We start from the raw sequence: 22,981 nt of genomic DNA, 5'->3' as shown, positions 1-22,981 counted from the left end.
CGTTGATCGTGTCACAACAAATCCGTGTCCGTGGAGCCGGAGTTGTTGGAGAATTCACAGCCCACTCGCATTTAGAGGCAGCTCCATCACATCATAATCGGAAGCTCACTTGCAGTCCAACGATGGAACTGCTTGATTGATTTTGCACTCCATCAGCTGACCACCAGCATTCGCTGGCACAGGGTGTATCGCTGCTCTTTCGGATGCCGAGCACACACCAGCATAGGAAACGGGTCAAATCAGTTTTCCACTAAACTTCACACTGCACCAGCGAGTTCCTTGTGTTCGGAGGACATCGAGCGTAAAGTGCACAGGACGAGAATTTATCGCTCGCTGGCTCGTTGGAACGCTACAACTTGCTGCTGCGCTGCTGCAGCAAACGGATACTGCCGCGGCCGGAGTTGGTCCCTCGGTGCCGGTGGCGGTGTCGGGTTGAACACTTTTCCCGAGGCACCACGAGGTGCGTGCAGTGCGGAGAATCCTGCTTCTTCTGTGAATGGTGTCCACCACCTCACAAACACCACCACCTGCGCGCCGGAGGCTTTTCCCACCAATACACCGCCGAGCGTGACTTTCCCTCGGTTTGACAGAAGAACCCTTCACTTTGGTGGAAATTCGCAAACCACGAGCGGGAAAATGAAATACACGACGTCGGAAAAGTGTGCGCGCGCACGCAACGCACACGCGACGCGGAGAGTGGGGTCAGGACACGCGACGACCCCAGGACACCCCTTGCAATCCTGGGCCCACCGAAACCGATGGAAACTTCGGAGCTGTGGAAAAGACCTTGCCAGGCGGGCGTGGAGGGGTTTGTTGGTTGATGACTCATCGTCTTGGTTGGTAGGTCGTACACTTCAAGAATTCTCTCTCTCTCTTGGTTGAGCAAAAGTATTCCAAAGAAACACTCTCTCCCTCTCTGTGTTTGAATAGTTTCCCCCAAAACGAAAATTGGGTGCCGGAAAAATTGGTCAACATCGAGAGAAACGGACTCCGAGCGTACGATAACAGAGAGAGAGAGAAAATAATTCGTCTACCGCTCTCGACGGATTCTCTTCTTATCTCTCTGGAAAATGGCAATCCACCACAGGGTGTTTCGACGGACAACATGCTATGCTGTACTACGAATTATCAATTTTCGTATCAAAAATTTTAAACATTGTTTTATAAAAATTAAATTGAACTTTACCTAGCTGAAAAAATTAAGATCTTTTGCATTTTTAACGGTAAAAGTAAATCGTTTTTTAACGGTAGAAGTGACTATTTAAAGACATAATCATGCTAAATTTATCACTTAAATTTAAGTCACTTATGAAACTTCTATACTGCAACGTCAGCTATCTAAAAGCAGCCCTTCTTTGGTTTCAATTCAGTGTTACATAAATGAATCACATTACTACAACAACGCAACATATGACTTGTTTAATTAAAGTATTATGCGCCGTTAGCTATTACTTTCTCCCATATTTCAGGTAATTAACGGGTTTCGTGTCGATAGAACTCTTCATCTTTAGAAGCGATCCAATCAGAGATCCATTTCTCTTTACTTTTATAAGAAGTGAACCACTGTGCTGCTAAATTGTTACTCATGCAACGGAACAAATAGTAGTCCGAAGGAGCAATGTCTGGTGAAAAACAAAAGATCATAATACATAACATCTTTCGTTTCCCACCATATGCACAGCATAACCTTTGCGCAATGAATATTTCGCTTTGGTAGCGATGGACCTGATTTACGCAGACCTTTTTGGGTTTAGGATTCTCGTAATAAATCCAATTTTCAGGGCCAGTGAAGATTCTGTACAAGAACCCCTTTCTTTTCTGCCCTGCCAGCAATAATTCGCAAATGGTTTTGCTTCTTTCAGTGTCAGCTCAGCTTCAACCATGAAAATCCTCTAAAGTACGATGACTTTCGGTAACAAACAAAATTTATGACATTTAATGAGTAGTGCCATCTATTGTAAAACCGCATGAATTAATTCAAAGACATAATAACATTCTGCTAAGAAACAAACGTTATGTTTCTGGCTTTGTTGATATTCCTATCATTAGTCAGAACCATAAGTGAAGGTTTTTCTAAACTAAAAACAATGAACCCATTGACTTTAACCCGTAGACCACTTCTACTTTAGTTTCCTACCACAGAAGCAGTTCTTTTCCAGCTTATTGATAACACAAACTAACAAATGCGAGATTTGTTACCACGAACAAGAAAATATAGTCATTTAAAAAATTCCCGAGAAACTTTTTAAACTCAAAGTATGTCAAACCCAAAACCGCGCAACCTCAACCTGCAGCCTGTGTCTTGGGCGGTGTCTTGGGCGGTAACATTTGCAAACCACTCACGAGGCAACATTGTTCTTACTCCCAAACCCGTGCCGATTAACAGACCGACACGAAGAAAACACAACCATCAGAGCCTTCACTCGTTCATTCGACCAATTTGTACATTTGGCAATCGGGCAACAACAATGAAGCCGGCTGAAGAATGGTAAACAATTTATGTACACCTTTTTGCACCTTGCGACACATACGCTCTGTGTCTAACGGCGCCGTGCACTCGATAGCAATCTTGGACACTCTCGACCAAACACCAGTCGGCCGCGATAAATCAGCGAATGCAAAGTCCTTGACGACGCGACCTGCTGAAACAGGTGCCAACAGGGCGTAGGGAGACCACCTGAAAGTCGCCCACGCAGCGAACCTGACAAGGTTCCAAAGTTACCTTCCGGCACGACTCTGACACTCTCTAGCGAAGAAGTTGGAGAGGCGACATTATGACGCAACGAGAACCCTTATTGTTGGGAGTTCCTGAACCTCTTTCCCAGGGTTTGCATCGATGCAGTAAACCTAATTACCATGCAGAGCGTTCGGTCAGCCAGCACGACGACTCCGAGTCTACCAGGAGTACCCGACACCGACTGAGGCTCAAACATTTATTGGACCTAATAGAGCGTAAAATACACCTCGGCAACATCGAGGGGTTCGCTCGGGTTTCGATGTTCGGCCCGCAAACGGGCTACAATTAATCGAGTTCCGTGCTCGGCTGGGCGGATTTCTTCGCCCCGGGGGAGGATAATTAATTCATCGAGGGCAATTGCGGTCAGATCGCGTAACATCATTACGATTGCATTGCCGGGGGATTGTTGACTATGCACTAGGCGCGGGTATGTAATTTGCTGAATACATATTTTGTTCGCATCGCAATTACAACTCGCGATGCCCTCGATCGATCTCCCGAAAGAAAGTTTGCATGTTTACCGGGCGCCGAATGAAAACAAACGACACTCGTGCATACACAAAACCAATAGGTTTTGACGGCTCCCCGTACCTTGCCAAACAACCTGGCTGATTGGGCGTTGGCACGGGGTTCGAGGTAGCTGAAACTCCAACAAACAGTTTAATTGAGCATTCCGATTCAACATTATCTTTGATGGACCCCGGCACAGTACCTAGAACGTTCACCGGCACCGATAACAACGGCAACATAATCGGAGTTTAAAATACTCTTCCCATTTAATGCCGAACATCAGCCCGCCAATGTTTGAGCACTACACTTTTACGAGCGAATGGCGCCGGTGTAATTATTCCGAGCGACACACTCTCCTCCGACGACGACATTAACATGCCAATTCAAGACGACAAGATAATTGTCTCCCAAAAACCTTCTCTCGCCACAATCTCCAAATTTGGGACATAATCGACACGCGGCTCGGTAGCAACCTTCGATAAGTGGGCTGGTGATGGCCTTTGCAGTATCTTCTCACGCGCAAGCGACTGCCAAACGGCATCATAACGATCACCGGTCCGTCCGTCCGTACCTTTAATGTTTCTGGCTACCTTCAGCGAGCTCCAGACCGCCGCCTTCGTTGGGCCAAGGTACTCGTGCTGATCTGGCTTTCGGCAGAGATCAAAGTCATGGCCACAGCCGGAGCCACCGCCGGTCGATTTGAGCTTGTTCAAGCGGTTCTGCTGCTCGCAGAAGCTTCGACGCTTGAGCTCCTCTTCCACCAGCAGCACATCCTGTAGCCGGTGCTGCTGGGGATGAAGATCCTTTCCCGGCCCGGCTCGCCGATGTTGCTGCTGCTGTCGATTGGCATCGTCGTGGTCTTCGCTTCGGCGGCGAAGGACGTGCCCGTTGCTCGCCAGCACGCCAATGTCGTTGTGTCCAACGATATCCGTGCGGGTTGCGGTGGTCTTGGCGATGGCCGCCAGTAGCTTGCTGCCGCCTACCGCCTTCTTCCCACTACCACCAGTCAGGCGTCCCATCGTATCGCCGACCCGCGGCACAACGCCTAGCACATGCTCCAGATAGAGTGCCTCCTTCGCGGTACACATACTGCTGGTGGCCCTCGAGGAGCGCTCATTAACATGCTTCCCGAACACAGCGCCGCGTGTTGTTAGTTTCTTCGCTTGCGACGGGATGCTTTAAGTGATCACTCAACAAAATTGGAACCCTTCACAATAGAGAAACACTGAACAACTTCACTGAAAGCATACACCAGAATATAGGGAGGAAAATGTTGAGAGAATGGACGGAATCTTTGCCGAACAGAAATTCGCTTGAAACGTTCGAATTGATCGGTGATCGTTCCACAACAAACACTGATGGAAACACAACCACTGCACCGATACAGGATCCTTCGGCTTAATATAAACGAGTCACATTTGACGACAGCACCAAATCAAGACACTCGATCAATCAATCGATCGAATAATTGCACTGAAACATAAAAGCTTCGAAAGAAGCAAACTGGGATCCTTTGGGAGCCCTGTTTTAACACCACGACATGGAAAAAAGAAACCAAGAAACCTGCTCCAAAATTGTCCCCACTAAAACCAACCGGAGACTCGAAAAAGACGAAACGCAACCTGCCGATCGACACCGTTCGGTTCGACGAAGCGAAAGAAACTAAGTTTTCAGGTCTTTTCCTTTGGCAGCAGCACACAACACACCTGCGGCCACAGCCGGCCTTTGCCTCTCGCTCTCGCGAGCGCTTTCCACCCTTTTTTCTCTTTCACCTCGCAGCCAACAGCCAGCTGGGCATTTTACTCTGTCCGTCGGGGAGCTCAACGTCTTCGCGGATCGTTCGTCCGAAGACGTTGCGCGCGCGAAGTCTCGGCTTCGGCGTTCGCGTTCGGCAACACGCTAATGACGTACACACCAAAACAAGACAGGCGGAGACAGGGCCCGGGCGTGCCGTACGACACGCTACACGCGCAGCCAACGTGCAACTGATTGCGTGCGTGCGTGCATGCGTGAGCTGAGCCCGACTCACGAGCCGCGCATTTTCTTCGCACCACGCTCTGCGCGAGTCACGACGATTCGCGCACAACACTCTCTTTCGCCGTGGGAACGGAGCCATGGAGAGTAAATCTTTCAGCCGCGCAAGTGCAAAGATTATGCTGAGAGAGAGAATCGGAGCGCGGCACAGAACCGAGACCGGCGAAACGATGCGCTGATGAATTACCGCTGTCCAAAGCAAAGTGTCTACTACTTAAAAGAAGAGAAAGGAAAAAAAATCGAAAAGAAAGGTAATAAAACGACAGTGCGTAATGAATATTCATTATCGGTGCTAAAAAACAATGGAGAACAAAACAATAGAAAACAGTTCCGTTTAAAGTTTTGGAAATAAAAGCGTGCATGCGATGAACATAGAACGAATGAACGAAGTTAAATAATTTTAAGTGAAATTGAGTAGATGTGTAAATTATCCCTCACGTTCACTGGTCTAACAATGCACTCGCATTATTTATTCATTTTTAGTAACATTTGTTGTTTCGGTTTTCAAACGAAATCTGTCTAATTTTAATTCACTTTAGTAATACATTGGGTTGAATATTTATTTCAAAAAATACTTCATTTAATTTTTTTTTAATGGAAAACAATTTTGGTCAAATGTTCATCACGATTGGCTTGGCAGTACCTCATTCGGTTGACCTATTTTTGAATTTTGACTATTGACATTTTCGCATATCTGTGCAATGGCCTCTCTCCTCGGCCTATCCTATCTCGGCAATGGCAATGTGAATTTCGGTTTTGAGGTAGTCAATAGTTGCTGTTTTGTTCGCGTAACATAAATATCGATCGTGCCTGTCGCTTTATGGTAAGTCTTGTTGAAACCAAATGCCGTTTAAATTCTCAGCTTCAATTTCGCCGAAGAACCAATCATACAAATTCGGCACCAAACAGTCAGCCGCTTTGGGTGCATTGGCTTCTCTTGCACAAATTGTGGGTTTTCCGAACCACAATTCTGTTTATTGTACATAACCACCGAGGTGGAAATGAGCTTCAACTAAATGTGATTTGATGAATGAGTTGACGACCTACCACGTAGAAAATAAATTTTCCATATTTCTCAATTTTCTGTAACTAAAATTTTATTTTATACGTATATGGTATGAATTAACCTTTCAAATAAAATATCCAGTATCGAAAAATATTCAGTCGTTTTCTTTATCACCAAATGAAAAAGTGCACGCTTTTTTTACCACCCTTTATTAAGAAGGCTCTACGAGGTCACCTTAATGAACTCAGGTAACACTGCTAATCTTCTGGAAAATTGCACTAAAAATGGCAGAAAAATCGTGATATGCAAACAAAATCGATTGAAATGAAGCAAGAAGCAAAATCGAACAGCGATTGAAAAACGCTTTCGGCGATCATAATACAATTACGATGCATTATCAGCATAATTAGGAGCGAAGAGAACTTTCGCCGACAGCATTTTTCATTCACCACCCCCAGGGGAGTGAAGTTTATCATTGCCACAGCCCCACAACATTAACCTCCCCTTTTCGACAGTGATCGTGTCAAGGCGAAAGTTTCCAGACACGCCCCTCATTGGCCGCTAAATTCGATTAGCTACCGCTCGCGAAGCAAGGAAGCAATCTTAAAACATTTTTCGGCAGCTAACCGTGCTGCCGACGCCTATAACTGCTGAAGCGATCACCGTGGTCGGGAGGATGATCTCCATTTGGCCAAGATAAAGATGATGGTTTGTGATGTGGCAAAAAGTAACTGTTGCCCCAAAGGCGTGATCAATCAAAATCACCGATTGGAGCGTGCGAGGGGTGTTGATGATGCTCGACGATGATTACCCATTTCTCCATCTTTTCGGTTCTCTAGCGGGGCTCTAATGGGGAAAAATACTCATATGCTACACACGCCACGCACGAGGGAGGTGCTAATTTTTCGACGCCTTTGCCAACTTGTCTCCTTCATGCGGGGCCTTTTTGGGAGGCTCCTGCCGATCACCAGTAACGCAACCTCTCTCAAATTTCGTGAAATTTGTCGAAAAACGGGTTATTTCGATCAGCAAGCACCCCCGAAGCAACCCGGACCATAATTTAGATAGTAATCTTTCACTTCACATCAATCACAAACGCGCCCTTCGCGAAGCTGGGGCCAGAGAAGTGAACCGAACCGGAGAAAGATTAATCTCATGCGGGGTTTTTTTAATGACGGCACCCGCGATTTGCTACCACTTTGCGCGGCCGACGACGACAATGTGCAGAGATTTTTGTTGGCCCGATTCGGCTGGTTCGGCAACATATTTTCTCGACCCGTGCGCTGGGCCCGGTATGCAACTGGAGAGCATATGCTTCTGTTGAGTCCGTTGCCAAAAGCGAAAACGAAATTTCAACACCCAGCACCGCGAAGCGATTGCAAATCACACGCAACGAGCTACCACCAAGGCCCTACAACTTTCCATCTCCAGGCTCGATCGCTCGATCTTCCAGAGCGTTGATGATTTAGCTAAAGTTGCCAGCGGTGTGTACAAGTCTAGGCGAAAGTTAAAACAATTCGATCATCTTGCGTGGCGGAAAGGAAAGCCACAACGCAATTTCTTCTGCTCCGTCTGTTGATAAATGCAATGATAAACGCATTGAGATTGAGGCGCTGCTAGCCGGGCTTCAGACCACGCTACTGAGCGGAAAGCCTTGGAAGGTAAGCGCCATTAGGCTACACCGCTAATGGAATAATTTTCTGGAACCAATGAATATTAATTCGGGGGAGAGCAATAGACACAAAGCGTAATCTTCGTGGAGTGTGTAAAACAAAATTGTGAACAAGCCCACGAGGCGTAGCAACGTATTTAACCAAATGAACTCAAAACCCCCCGAAATGGTGGAATAAGAAAGGTTAAATATTAATAACATCTCGCCGTATGCCATCAGAAATGGACCACCGTGGAAAGCTCTTAACCTGATTTCCATTGTGTGATAAGTAGTGAACGATGTAGTTGCGTCAGGACCTAAGAGGTTATTAAAAATCTGGCAAAAAACCATCTGCCTCCAAGAGAGCACCGGTAACGACATTCGAAAGACGAGACAAAACAGAGAGCCATAAACGCCACGAGCCCACCTACTACCGGTCAATAAACAACATCGCACGTTATTTCAAGTAGTTTACGAGGTTGCCCAAAAAATCTCTACAAAAAACGGCCCCTCAGTGTCTTCGGGTGAGCTCAAGACGCAATGACGCCGGCTGATGGGGCTGGATCTCGTGTCGCAGGTGTTGAAGTTCGCAGGAACTACCGCAGCTCCGGTGCGAACGAAAGTGTCTTCAAAATTGCAAATGAAAATAATACAACAGTCGCGGACGGACGCGACTTTTCACTCCCTCGGGCGCGTGTGAAGATTTTTATCCAAATATTTACATTTTGGGATCGTTTACAAAACGCACTTTTCGGCTGAGCCGTTGCGCGGATTTATGCTTCACACAACCTTTTATGATGATGTTGATGAGAGCGCGGTGCACCGCATTTTGCGACAACAACCGTTTCGCTTCCGTTTCTGTGCAAGTTGCCCACCCAATCCGGGGGAAAGGGTTTTAATTTTACTCTAAGTCTCGGTGTCGGCTTCGTTGGTGGCACCAGACAGACGCTCCAAAAACGGTGGCGGGTAAATGAACCGTCCGCCGGGGTATCGTGTTTCGGCCGAGAAAGTCTAATTATTTACACCCCGTACCAAAAACGGCCCGACGGACGGACCTCCGGGAAGAAAGTGAAATGAACTCAACATAAAATAGGCTACCCCGTCTGTCGGTCGGCCGGTCGTCGGAAAACATCTGAAAAAAGAGACGGCGTCTGTGGGGAAGTATCGTCCGCCGCATACTTCAGATTTGGGGACGCGCGGTTAGTTTGTGTAAAATGATCGCGCGAACCAGGAGGCAGCCATTTCCGATTCCATACACATTCCAGACGCGTGGTTTCCGGTGTTGCTCGTAAGAACAAGTGTACATTGTATGGCGGCCAAACATACACCGATTCACGGGCCGGTCACGAGAGCACGGCCATGGCTTTCGATCGCACCAAAAGTAGGTGAATCTATGAAGTTATTGAAAGAATATATGAAAGAAGTAATGATATTTTATATTTACGCGGGTTACGTATATTCGATTTCCGATTTTTTTCGCAAAAGAAGATCACAAAAAAACGATTTTTGAAGTGGTACCATGTGGTGAATACCATGCTAAAAACGCTAGCACAAGTGAAAAATATCTGATGGGGATTACTTTAAAGGTGACAAAATAGATATTAATCATGAATTAATAAATACTTTAAAATAACACAAAATTATCATTACTTTTTAAACACATCTAGTATTATGAAGTCCTTTTGGTCTACACCAAAGGGCTTCATAATAGAATAGATTAGATTACAAACAATTACAAACCTTACAGGGGGATATGTATGGAATTTCTGTAGAATGTATCTTATACGAATTTGGACTTAATAACTAACTTAATGACTTTGGACTAATATTTTATCCACCATCCAATTCACAATTATTACAACATTGTTTGCTATAGTTAGGAGTTGCTATCAAGTCGAACAACATGAAATGAAAAAGAATTTAACCAAATAAAAAGATAACTTTGTAGAAAGAGCAATCAAAAAGTGATCTTATAACTGCATTCAATATGCTCATTTGCTAGTGTCGAGCAAAAACATTTGCTGAGAATGCAAAGGAAGCATCATGAAACATCGCACTTAATGATCAACTGTTATGGTAAGCTTACAACCACCGCGACACATGTGTTCCGACCGACGGAATAGATATGCTAACATCTGTCGCGAAGCACAGGAAGCATGCTCCATATGATACGTCCTAATGGAAAACGACCTGATGGAATGTGTCGACCATGGGTCTACCTATAACTAGTAGAGCACCTCTTTTTAAGGCAATCCCCAGCGCAACGAAGCGCTGAGAGGCTGTGAGTAGTGAAAGCGCAAAAACCAACTCACGAAAGACATAAAGCCTCTCGTGGCCATCATCACACGGTGAGCCTCTTATTCCCATCAATCTCCCCAACGTCGGTTGCTTTTCTTTCGGAACAACCTCTACTTTGAGAGAGGTTCCGTTTCCCCATTTCAAGCGGCCGCCATCTTGAAGTCGCGTTTGTTTTTTGTACCGATCGTTCGATTAATTAAAAGCCACGTAACGATTACTGTAATCAACGCCCGTGCGCGGCTCTCCCTGGCGCGTAACGCAACATTGAACCGATTGAGGAGGCGCAGCCTAAGGCGGTCAAGAAGAGTAAGAAAGGCGACAGAAAAAAAAACAGCGCAGCACCGGCTTTCTTCCGTCTTGGGAACGTCTGTCTTGGGCGAGCTTCCGTCTGGAGCGAAAACCCCATTTGCAATCGAGCGTGACACGACGAGCTGCGCGCGCGCTCAGCGGATCGTTAGCAAAACATTCGAAGCATCCCCAGAAAAGGGTGCAGCAAAAAAATGGCTCAGTCCCATGCTTGGCAATTAAAATCTTCGGGTTCGGTCTGCGGTCCGTGTTTGACGGGGGAGAAGTGTCCACCTTCAGACGGGCCCTAGGGGCCTTAGATAACCTAGCTCGCCGCTGCTAACGACCCCGGACGACGTCTGGCGGTCGCGTGCGCCCGGAAAGCAGGAAAAGTGTTTCCCGAGACATAAAAGTAACGAGCACAAGAAAGTCGGGGTGGTGACCAACTCCCGCAGACGGCTTCCGACACCGGACGTATTTGGACAAATGTGTGTACTTCCGTCGATACGCCATCTGAAACGGATGATCGTCACCGCATCGCAACCCATCCAGAGAAAGTGTTCCCTGCGCGTGTTTGTGGCACGCGCGTCATATTTCTCACCATTCCAAGTTCCAGCGCCGGTGTCCGTATCCCCGTGAATCGCTCGGCCGGATCGGTCGGAGTTCAAGATCATGATCGCACCCCACGTGTGCTGAATCTATTTAATCGCACCACCATTACCCCTAATGGATTAACAGCGCGCAGAAACGTGAACTTCAACTTAATCTGTTCCGAACGTTCCGAGCGCTCGAGGGTGAAAATCAGCCATATAAAAAAGGCCAAAAACAAACAGAAGAAACAGATCGTTTAGGCCACCGCTGCCCCATCACCGTGGCCCCATGTTTATGTGTATGTTGGGCAGCATCGCCGATGGAATGTCTTCGGACCATTTGCCGAACATCGGCATGAGAAGCATTTCATGGCCGGAGAGTTTTCTTCGATGGCCGATCGCGTAGGCAATTAAATGAGTGCGTAATACCGTTTTACCGACCGAACAGATCGAAGCAGCGAGAGCTGGAGTCGATCAACGGGTATGGGAAAATTCTACCTTTATTTCGGTTGTTTCCCATCAAATGGACGGACTGAAATTGCTTAATTTGCATTCTCTAAAGCAACGTGGTTCAGGACACGTGAAATGTATAATTTGATTACCGTTTCAAATGAGGATGATCATTCAAGTCAAGGAGTCAAGTCAAGCACCTAATGTTTGGTAGTATCTACAGGGTTATCCATTTCCTAGTTTCGTAATCACACTCTACAGTTTTTGAATATATTTGTCAAGTGTCAAACTTTTTATTGAATGTCTGTCATATTAGAAAATGAACAGAACAACGGGTTAAAGTTATTAAAACCTGGGTTCTTGAACAACAGTCCGAAAACGTTCATTTTTCCAGTAAAATTTTCTTCAGCGTCGAGGCATATTTTTCACTTGGCGGCTGTGTAAACAACTAAAATTGCCGCATTTGAGGCACTGGAAACTATATGAAAAAAGAAATATTTCATTAAAACATATTTTTTCATATATTTTTTTGTTTATGAAAATAAACATTAAATAATGCTGTAATAAACCTTTCCAAATCTAAATTGAAAAAAGACAGCAACGTAAAAATGTATGTTGATTTCACAAAATGACACCAAATTTGCGAACCTCGGAGCGCCTCGGAAATGGAGGTTTATTGCTTCAAAAGGTCCATGTTATCGAAACCGGAACGCATCACCTGAAGCTTTGCTACTAAAGCGAGCTACCCAAATAAACCAAACCGAAACTTGAGACTTTCGAGCTAGCTCAAACAAAACGTGAGGTGCACCAATAGCTACTGACATTCGTTTCCGAGCCTTGTGGCACGTACGGCGTTGCAGCGATGCAGTTAGTTGCCTTTTTCGGTCTATTTACACAGTGAGAGCAAGTCCAAAATGCAAGCAAACCCCGCGGAGCTTCTGTTTACAATTGCAGCGTGATGTGCATCATTTGCACGTTTTAGTTTGCCATCGTCACATGAATTAAAGTGCAGCACGCTGTCGTAGATTTAAGAGTCTGTTCAAAGTTCGTCTACCGGATTATTGACCATCGATCGATAAGCAAGTTTTTATATTATAGAGTCAAGTCAAGGAATATGATGATTTTTCGCAAATTCACAAAACTCGAAAACGACAGCGATCACGGTATAAAGTAGACTAATTTCTAAGTTCGAATAATCACTGCAATGTCTTCGAAGCATGTTTCTTCTATTCTAAGGGCTTCCAAAGAAAAGTAAGGATGAATTCGAAAAGCCCACCAATTTGTCGACAAAAACGGCGGCTAAAGCCTTACATCCTTCACATCAACCTTTGATGCGTATTTCCACAAATCTGTTTGCCTGCACCGTGCGTCTAATGCGCTTATCTACGCACAGAGCCACCCATTCAACTCCATGTCCATTAACCATGTGCTCTCCCCAAGTAATCTCCCCAGACAAACCGGGGCCGGGGCGAATTTTTCCGATGGGAAACTCATTTCCCTCCGGACGGTTCGTCAGCTTTCTGGCTCATTACCCTTCTTCTGTGCCCCGTGCTCTGTTGCGCGGATGCATTGCAAGAAAAAGTGTGTTCCTCCACACAAAAATCTGGGCCGAAGCTTCCACCAAATGCGGCCACAGAGTTTGGGAGCAACAGTGGGGGGCGTTTGACCCATTTCCCCCCGGGGAGGGATTTATGTCGGGAGCGGCAAAAACGCGGCCAAAGCTTTCGCAAAACACACGCTCACCCACACCGGCCTTGCGTTGGCTTGATCTTGATTACTTCATTAAGCAAAGTAGAGTGATAAAGATAATTACGCGGCATTACCGGGGCGCTAGGCTGGCTTTTTAATTACACTCTGCACCTTGCGGGACGCCAAGATGGATGCCGACCCGGCCCGATGTCTGCGTCAGTGTCAGATGCACCCGTACGGGTCACTTCTCACACGGAAGCTCACCAGCAGACAACCCCATAAGTTTCCGCTTCCCAGCTGATCAACAATAATAATGCCACAACAAACACAATTGTTGTGTGTAGGGCGCTTTTCGCGCGTTTACTGAGCTCCGATTTTTCCGAGAACTTTTCCCGAACCTTTTTTTGCGATGGAATTTCGCAGCACAAAAAGGTGACGCTTTGCCAGGTGGAGAGTGCGCCTTTTCGGGCGCCAATCATCGCCAGAATAGACAACCTTGCGTGCCACCACCACCGTGAACCATAATTTTCGACTGCAAGAAAGAGAGCGAAGTGCAAGAGAAGGGAAACACTAATTGGAAGCAACTTCCGGCTGCTTTTCCACTTGCACGGGGAGACTTCCATCGCGTGATGACGCCTATGGGCACGCGATTTACATGCACTCCGGGGTGCCGGAGCAGGTTCGTGCAACTTCCCTACGGCGGTCGTCGGGTTCTAATGACCTGCACTTATCGGGCCCGATGGGAACCGAAAGTGATGATTTGCTGCAAAAGTTTTCAAGTGCAAGTGTGCTCACAGCTGTCACTTCGGGCGATTAATTATTTGGGGTCTTGCTGAAGATTCCGATAAATATTTCATTCCACATTTTTCATTTTTAGTTCATTCATTTCCATTTAAAACAAATTTCAAGCAAATTTCTTGCAGTCATTTGAATTGTGAAAAGCATTTATATCCAAAACATATTTAGTACAATGGCCAAAAAATATTGGCCATTCGCTTATAACTCGAAAATGTTTTCCTTATTCTTTTAAATCTAAATCATGGCCTTTAAAATAATCGCTACTCTATGCAATAACGTTCGTCTACATTTGTTCCAATTTTCGAAACAGTCCGAAAAGTTTTTCGTTTCGGCTCCTATTTCAACTGTTGACTGTAAAAGCAGTCGAGGAAAAGGCCTCATGAATTTGGCGAATAGCCAGAAGTCCCACGGTGCTAAGTCAACCGAATACGCAGGTTGCGGAACAATTGGGGGCGAGTTTGTGTTAAAATGATGAGGAAACGTTCATAAAAATGAGATGCAAAACCTTCACGAGGAAGATAAACCGAAAATTGTTTCTCAAAAAATCCCGTCTTTTGAAACGCACAGCATGAAAGCATCTTTTTTGAAAGTTTTATCAGTTGAAAAAAAATTATAATTGCCCCGAACCACGATAATCGAAGACAACTGGGTTCCCAGTTTCTTTTTTAGGTACGGTAGTAAGTGTCTGGGGTAATAAAGTTGCAACGAGATCAAGTCTTATTGCAAGTCTACTATCTCTCCCGGCGTCGAAGTGATTGGTCATTTTACAATGGCATCACAATCGACAGCTCTCGCCAAAAGTAGCGGCAATATAATGCCAAGCAATTGTCATTCATTTTTCCAGAACGTGTGATATTTTCACAGCCAATCTCGTTTCAATGGGCAAAGAGCGATATCATAGTCCACAGGAGATGTTTTTACTGATTTGTTTTATTTTTCGCTTAAAACCTCATCAAGGAACTGGCACAAAATTGGGTCGTCAAATCTAGTCGATAAGCCACTCTTGCCGATTGTTTTTGGAGCCATACCGAGAGCCATTTAGCAGCATTGTGTACCCTTTACCGGTGACAGACACTTTCGCCACGGCCTCGTGCCGTTCTCCCATGCTTTCTACCGACATTCCATAAACAGCCCGATTAATGCATCTTGGCCGCGCCAGACGAGCACATTTTTACGGGCGCATACAATTTGCATAAATCATTCACGCAAATCGCGCGACCCGACCGCACTGCGGGCGCCCTTCAAAACGGAACTAGTGGGCACACACATGGCACACATTTGCATTTACTTCCGCTGCACTTGCCCAGGGGCTCGGGTCTTGTTACCTCCTTGAAATGCATTTAACCCTTCGAGAAACCACCTTCACCAGCTCGGCGGCTTAGTGCCGGACGGAGAGAAGGCAAACAAATGCGTGTGCCGGAGGTTGTCTTTCTTCCGTTTCCGGCAGAACTCACCTAAAACGGTTGGCTAATTGGCGAACGATCGTTAATATGACAAAAAAAAACATACAAAACTAATCAACACCCATCACGTGGCGAGTGAACGCGTGAAGGTGGTGCGCATTTTATGCGCCTATTGTTTTCGCTTTTTGTGTATTTTTTAAATCACCTCACTCAGTTTCCACCGAAAGCCCAATTTCCGTTTGCCGCACGTACACGACGCTCGGGGCAGCATAACTGGCGCAGCATAGGCCTTCGACGGCCGCCCTCCTGCACGCCGCTCACAACGTAAAGTAGCGTTTCAATTATTCAATTAGAAACAACACTCCACGCCACGCATTCCGCGGGGCTCCAGGGGTGGTAAATATTTGTAGAGTTTGTTTTTCCAACTGGCTAAACCCAACACAGCACCCGTCTGTGCGCGGTTTAACGAGTTCGCCGTGAGGGCCAATTGTTATTTCTATTGATTCTCCGAATGATATTGGTAGCCTTAGGTCCAGCCGGCCGACCAAAGGTCTCAATTTCTGCTTACAATTTATATTTCCAAGAAAGGCAAATTTAAAGCCTCGTAAGAAAATTTTAATTAACAACAAAAATTAAAAATATTAACAAATATTTGGCTCATTTGTGCAATAAAAACTATATAAGGCACCGTCAAGCATTTTTCATAGTTTAACCAGTCAGATACCTGGCCGCCGGGCTAATAACCCACCGACCAGATCGAACCAGGTCACCGACAGAGGTCAATCAGAACGTGCCCCATTCGGAAGGAAGTGCATTCGGGCGCCACCATCCATAGAAGTTTCCGTTTGTCACGTACACGAAACACGTCGTTCTTGGGGCACGTATTCTGTGCATCGAGCCGCAAAATAAATTTACGATAATCTAACCTTGTTTCGTGCGTTACGCATCATTGCGCACTGAGCACCGTTCAACTGAAAGCCAGTCACCGCAGATGGCACGCCAAACATTAAAGTCAACTCATTAATGCGTTTTGCAATTCCCACTCGTAAAAAGAGAACCATCCGAAACAAAACGCACACCGGACCGGAAATAAGCTATGCAAACGCAGACGATCCTTGAGCCAATCGCTTGAAAAGTAGAGGAAAATCCAGCGACAGCGCACAAAATGAAACCGAAAGCAAGGCGCATAAAAATAAAATTAACATTTGCCGTGGCGCGGCACGACAGTGTGGCTTGCGCGCGAGAGTGGTATAAATAATGGCACTGATAATTAAATTCAACAAATATTTGGTGCTGCATGTGCAACAAGAAGTCGGCCGCAATGACCATTCCGTGATGATACCGCCTCCCATTGGTCGGAGAAAACCTCAATTTTCTCCACGAAACCGCCCCATTATTCCCAGTATCAAGTAGAGGCACTGGCTGGGTAGTAGTTTCGTTCAATTTCTGCAACCCCTTCGGGGGTCATGCTTGAATGTTTCGGTTTTTTGCGCTCAACTTTCACAATCACTCATCTGGAATGGGCCTCCCCGAGTGGGTGGGATGAGTCCGAACCCACCTCACCACCGCCAAACAATAAATCAGCCCGGAGCCCGGAGCCCGGAGCTCGAAGCCCGGAGCACGGATCGGTCGAGTTGGTCAATCGGTGATCTGCTGTGCTGCTGCTGGACTGCTGTGGAGCAACAGACTATTGTCGCGGCGCGTTTCCGATGAACCAATTGTTTCATCATTGGTCTCCGGCCGGTCGAACGGAGGAAAGCGAAAATTGAAGAGTATTAACCAAAGCCAGACTTTTTCCCACCAATAAATAGTTTTGGGTTATTTTCCACTCGGCTGTCGGTTTTACGACCGTCTGGCTGGCCGCGTGCTACCGTGTGTTACGCAAGGCACTATCAATTCATCTTTTCCCCCGATGATAGGTCGCTCCCGTGGTACAACTATCTATTGCATGATTTCGGATCGATTATGACGTCTTATAATATTGTCCAACAAGAGCTGGAGACAAATGAAGTAACGACACGTGCAGTTATGGCGTGCTGCTATCGTGTGTCTCTGTCTTATAATTCGCTCCGATGGTCCGAAAATGACGAATGACGAATGACCATAATCGGCACCCGGGAAATGAAAGTGAGTGTGATTGATGGTTTCAGTTCCGTTTCCTGTCAAACCACAAAGCAAAGCTTGATTGATAAGACGGTGATAAACAAATACCAACGGAAGCGAGCAGTTTGTACAATTTGGAATGCTATTCCTCTATTCGTCCACAAACTTCTGCCTAACAGTGTAGATTTTGCCGACTTTCGTTCGAATGCACAGCGCATTGCATACATCGGGGCGCACCTACCTTTTAGCGGTGTCTTGACTGGCAGCGTCCCGTTGTTCGCCGTGCCGCTACGCTTTAGCAGCAGATTCCGCTTCGAGGGCGGTGATGCTTTCAGTTGCTCCGGAACCAGCGGAATTGAAGCGCTACTCGTCAGGCTGGGCGATATACGTTTCTCTGCGGAGTAGAGAGAGCAAATCGGAAACGGAATACATTAGACACGAGATGCACGCGTGCACTGGTTCGGAAGTTCGTTCGTTTGAAGTGAACGGGTCTGCTGCGAAACCGATTGTCTACATTTAGGGGTTTCCCGCATCGTACCGGCTGCTCGAACACTGCTCCAGTTCGTGCTCCGTTTTTCCCGTTGGGTTGCGCAGGATTTCCGGTGGCCCTCCTCGGGAAGAAGGGATTTTACGAATCAAATTGCGTAGCAGCTCTTTCAGAAGGCACCCGAAATATGGTTTGAAGTGCATAAATCCGTAGCATATTCCGGTTTCGGTGGCAGAAACTTTCTGAGCTTGTTATTTCTCGAGAACAAACCGGAGTGGAAAAGCAGATTTCCAGGCTTTGGATTTATTGCTCGGCACATCCGCCGCAGAGGCAGTTGAGCAGAATGCCAATGAAAATAGTTTAGTTTTCCGTCTTAGTTTCCAGGAATGAATCATTCTAAGATCACATAAAGTGAATTCACCCCATGGGAGTTGCTGCCGGAATTGCTTCGCCGAGACTTCGAGACTCGAAACTGGAATGTTTTAAAAACTCTGCCAAGGTGTGTCGTCAACATCGTAATCCTATTCCACCCGGGGTATGGTCCGCAAGGACCGCACGACGATTAGAAGGAACCCCCTTCGGTATCGAATCTGGGCCAAGATCGAATCTCGTTTTCTCCGCCATCGGAACCATCGGCAATCATCATACGGTGAGTGAGCCGCCCAAGCAAACCCAATTACCGCCGCGGTGTCGACAGGCCGGAACGGAATGGGCATCGGAACGCTGCCGTTATCAACCACTGCTGCTGCCGTGTGGACCGGGACAGCGGCATGGTTTACATTCCCGTACCGGGAAACTGCAGTCAACATCCTTACCGACAAATGAGACTCTCTTCTACCCCGGCTCTCCGGTGGTTACCGAAGATCCTCTTCTAACGATCCGAGACGCTGCACCGTTCAATAGCAGTACAGACAACACCCGTAAGACCTCCCCCAGCCAGCCTGAACAAACAACTAAAATGGGCAGAAAATCGGTCCCCGCTGGACAGCCTCCAGTCTCAAGCACCTTTGGCCGAGACGTCCTGTTACCGGACACGAACGGGAAATTACCTTGCGCGCAGTCTGGAGTACTTTCCAAACAGATAGTGGAAGCAGAACTGGAAAGAACGGGGACGAACCAGACTCCCGGGGGATGCCCGCGGTGGGGGGATGGAAATCGAATCATGAATAAATTACATGCCTCTCCCGAACAGGTCTGTTTGCTCAAAGGGTTTTGTTGGTCAAATCACCGGTGTCTCCGGCAACCTGATACCGCTTACCAGCCCGGCACGGCAAAGACAACAGTTGCCATACACGCGAAGGAACCATAGTCGGGGCGCACCGTTTCATTCACAGTTCCGGTGCAGCGGCAGCGATGCAACTGAACAACCTGTACCTCTCGTTGATGGCGGTTCGAAACCACTTCTGGTCCGGTGGAACGAAACAGGTTGCCTCAATCGTACGGCGGCCGGGTTGATGTAGATAGAAGGAGACGTGTGCTATCATTAGCATTTCATGTTTTCGATTTCACGTCATGGACCACGAAGCCGCGGTTTACACGGACCATAAGACATCTGTCTCAATAGAGCTCCCATCCGATACTGAGTTAAAGTAGTGCACTCAAGGGCACACCGTCAAAATGAGTGAGCTTTAATATTCTGAGAGTTTGATAAACATTACCCCTACAAGAGCATTACGATGCACTTTACGATCTCCAACAGACCCGTGAACTACGCCGAATAGCTCCCGGGAATTTCCGTGCTTCTCTTGGTATGTTTCAAGTTCTCAAAAGGTAGAAGAAAAATGATTATGCAAGACGTTGCAGTTCCCTCAGTGCAGAGAGAGTCCATTCATTCCCCGCGGTGCAAGGTAATGGATGCACGTCACAACCCGAACAACAAAAGAGCGGTGTATCGTCTTCATTTCATCTTCTTTGCCTGCCTTTAAAGTGACCTAACCCCTTTCTCAGGGCAATCCGGAGAGCTGTTGCATGACGGTGGTGCATTGCTTGGGGTAAACGTTGCACTACAAAGAGAAAAAGTGATAGAGGAACAAACAAGATCCTCGTTTTCATTGGACAAGACACCAGACCATCAGCGGCCCGCGCTACTGAAGGGGTACGTTACACGTTATGACAAGTAGAATCAATTGAAGAATGTACTCCTTTCGTTGCCACCTTCTAGGTTGGTCATTCGACAGCAGCACGGTGGCTATTTTGCTGAGCCGTGCCTTGTGCTGAGCTGCATAACGTCCGGTGACGGGAAGCATAGAACCGGATACCGGAGAAGAACCGGCCAAGAAGACCCCATGGAGCGAGGCCGTCGAGCGTGAAATGCGCACCGAGCTAACGACCAACTGACCGAGAGCTAACGGAACTGGCTGGGAAGATGATCCCGAGAGGCTCGCGGGAGACGACATTGGACGAGGCCAACATTATGGCCCCCTTCTCTCTTTTGTCGGACCCGCAACGCAACGATTGTGCCGGTCGGCGCAAGTATGAGCGAAACCGGACGAAGCATAAAGTAATGCGCCCCAGCGTTTAACCTCTCTCGTCGCCCGCCGTCTCGCGATTCTCCCGCCCGAGCCGGGGTCCTGTTGGGGCGCGCACGGTGCAGCCACCCAGCCAGCCACCCAGCCTGCAACAGCAGCGGGTGGTATTTATTTATTCGTTATCCTTTGTGTTCCTTGCGGGCGCCGCCAGCATGAGAAGCAAAAACTGGTTGGCCTTCGTGTTGCTGTAGGTCGGGCGGGCTCTCGCTCGCTCCCTCGCCGATTGCTCGCCGGTCGCGGATGGCGGCGGTATGCAAATTTGCTGCTGCTTAGCCCTCCACACTCCAGTGTGGCCAACATAACAACGTCTCGCTGTAGATTAAACCGGCCCGATATGCCTGGCTGGCCAGCCGGACTGGTGACCGGAGCGCCCCCGTCCACGTCCCGGCTTCCCGAGAACGGCCGAGAAGACTAATTTATGAAAAACGATTGCACCGCGCTCCAGGTCCAGGAAAGCTCCAGGAAATGAGTTTATGAATACCCGACGACGGTGCTGAACAAAACGCATGCCAGCAACGATGATGGCAGTAGTGTTGATGGAGGGAACCTTCCGCGGATCTCTCGACACACCTAGCCAGTTCGCAACCAGAAGCTCTAACCTGCAGAGATAGACCACCGAGAGAGGGACTTGAGGGACGTGTACCGCTGGGAACGCGCTACTTACGCAAAACCGCCGCCACCCGAGCTGCGCTGCTGCGCGTCGTCTGGGTCCCGTTCGTCTTGGACGGTGGCGGCCCCAGGTCGCTGGATGAAGAATTGATTGTGCGCACATCTCGCTTTTTGGCCGGTCCTACGCAACAGAGAGATACAGAGAGGGAAAGAGAATGGAAAATGAAATATTTCAGCAATTTCCGAAAGAAATGTCGAAAAGTACACAAGTTTCTGCCCACCGACTCTGGGTATAATAATCATAATTTGTGGGCCCCCATTGTTGGCCCTCCATCCTCCAATCGTGTTGGGGGTCTTTACTGTCCATCAGATAAACGGATCCCACAAGGCAGAGGTCCCCACCTTTCGCGGATTGATCATCCCCGCATTAGCATAATTGTGGCTCGCGGAAGGGTAATCGAACGACCATCTTTTGCAAAACCGCGCGCGCGCCCTATTGTGTTGTCGACTTTTCTCTTGTTGGCAAAATTTATTGCCCTCCCCTCGCCAACGCGTGTCACACCCGCAGCAGGACGGGTCCATTCCGCGAATCCGTCCTTTCCGTCCTTTCACTTTATAGTCACCCACCCAGCAGCAGCAAGGGCCATCGAGCCGCCGAGCTTCTAGGCTTCTTCGTGCCCTAACCTCAATCTAATTCGTACCCGCGAGACAGCACCTGGGCCCACCAATCTCGGCACCGAGGCTCAGGGAGCAGGGACGCAAATAACCACCCAATTTACTGACGATCGAGAGCGTCCCTGAAGTGATCGTCGGTTGCAGAGGTGCGTATAGGGCCGCCCGATTTGAGGTTATGTCAAGAATTCCATCAGCAAGACCGCGCGGCCACGGCCATATGGAGGCGTCCAGCGATGCAAACGAGTCCGCCACCTCCACTCACGAGAGACCCCGCGTACACTGTTTGAACTACAATTTACACCCAAACACACCGGCGGCCCCCGGTTCGGTTGGACTAAAAAATTAACCCCCAACATTGAGAGTCACATTGAAATCAGTTAACGTGTCGCAAGGGCGCAGAGAGCGCCGAACACTTTCCAATCCCCCCGCAGCTCCGGAACCACCGGATGGAAGTCGGGTTGCAAGTGGTCCACAATCAGTATGTGACTTGCCTCTCTATTAGCAGGCACCCTCTGACAGCTCCATATGCGCGCCAAGTCCGGTGGTACACCTTCTCGCGCTGTACGCCTTCGCCAAGACTCGACAGAGACTCCAGTCGCCAATCCGGTGGTGGTGATCGGCCACCGACGCAATCTCGACGACCAGCAACAGAGTGTGTAGAGATCGAATAAACGTAACCCCGTAACTACACCGGCGGTTCGTGGTTGATTAGAAAAGTGGGAACAAGGGAACCACCCCTCAGTTAAGCACAATAAATAACAAGCTTATTATACGGTGTGGTATTGGAGCCCCGGTCCGGTCCGGAGCTCTGTGTAGAAACGATCTTCAGCCAGGTCATCTCCGGCTTCCGACATGGGTACTGGTGGACCAGACCTGGTCGAGGAGCTGGAGCTGGACCGAGGAGGGCGCATCGAATCGGCAACAGATTTGACCTGGACCTGGGGACCTGGTGGTGCTGTCGGCGTTCCACAGAAACTGACCCGCAAGAGACACCGTTACCCTTCGGCTCACAAGGCAACAAATTTGAGAAACTGCACTTTAATGAGCGTTAATGCAATTCTAGTTTATTCCACCCCGCCGGGGGGGAAAAGCGGGTCAGAGGCACGCTCCGGGGACGAAAAGTGGCGA

At 47.8% G+C, this 22,981-nt stretch overlaps 1 protein-coding gene across 1 annotated transcript in view; it reads right to left on the bottom strand.

The window, feature by feature from the left end:
- The window catches only part of LOC131207762 (uncharacterized), an 89,725-nt gene that overhangs the window by 23,866 nt on the left and 42,878 nt on the right, over positions 1–22,981 (bottom strand). Inside the window, exons 4-5 of the mRNA XM_058200390.1 lie at positions 21,234–21,359; positions 17,796–17,948 (exon numbers count right to left, since the gene is read on the bottom strand). Of these exons, the coding sequence (XP_058056373.1) occupies positions 17,796–17,948; positions 21,234–21,359 (279 nt within the window). The remainder of the gene's footprint in view (positions 1–17,795; positions 17,949–21,233; positions 21,360–22,981) is intronic.

Source organism: Anopheles bellator, chromosome 2 (assembly GCF_943735745.2).
Source record: "Anopheles bellator chromosome 2, idAnoBellAS_SP24_06.2, whole genome shotgun sequence".
NCBI lineage: Eukaryota > Metazoa > Arthropoda > Insecta > Diptera > Culicidae > Anopheles > Anopheles bellator.
This window is presented reverse-complemented; position numbering and strand designations above follow the sequence as displayed.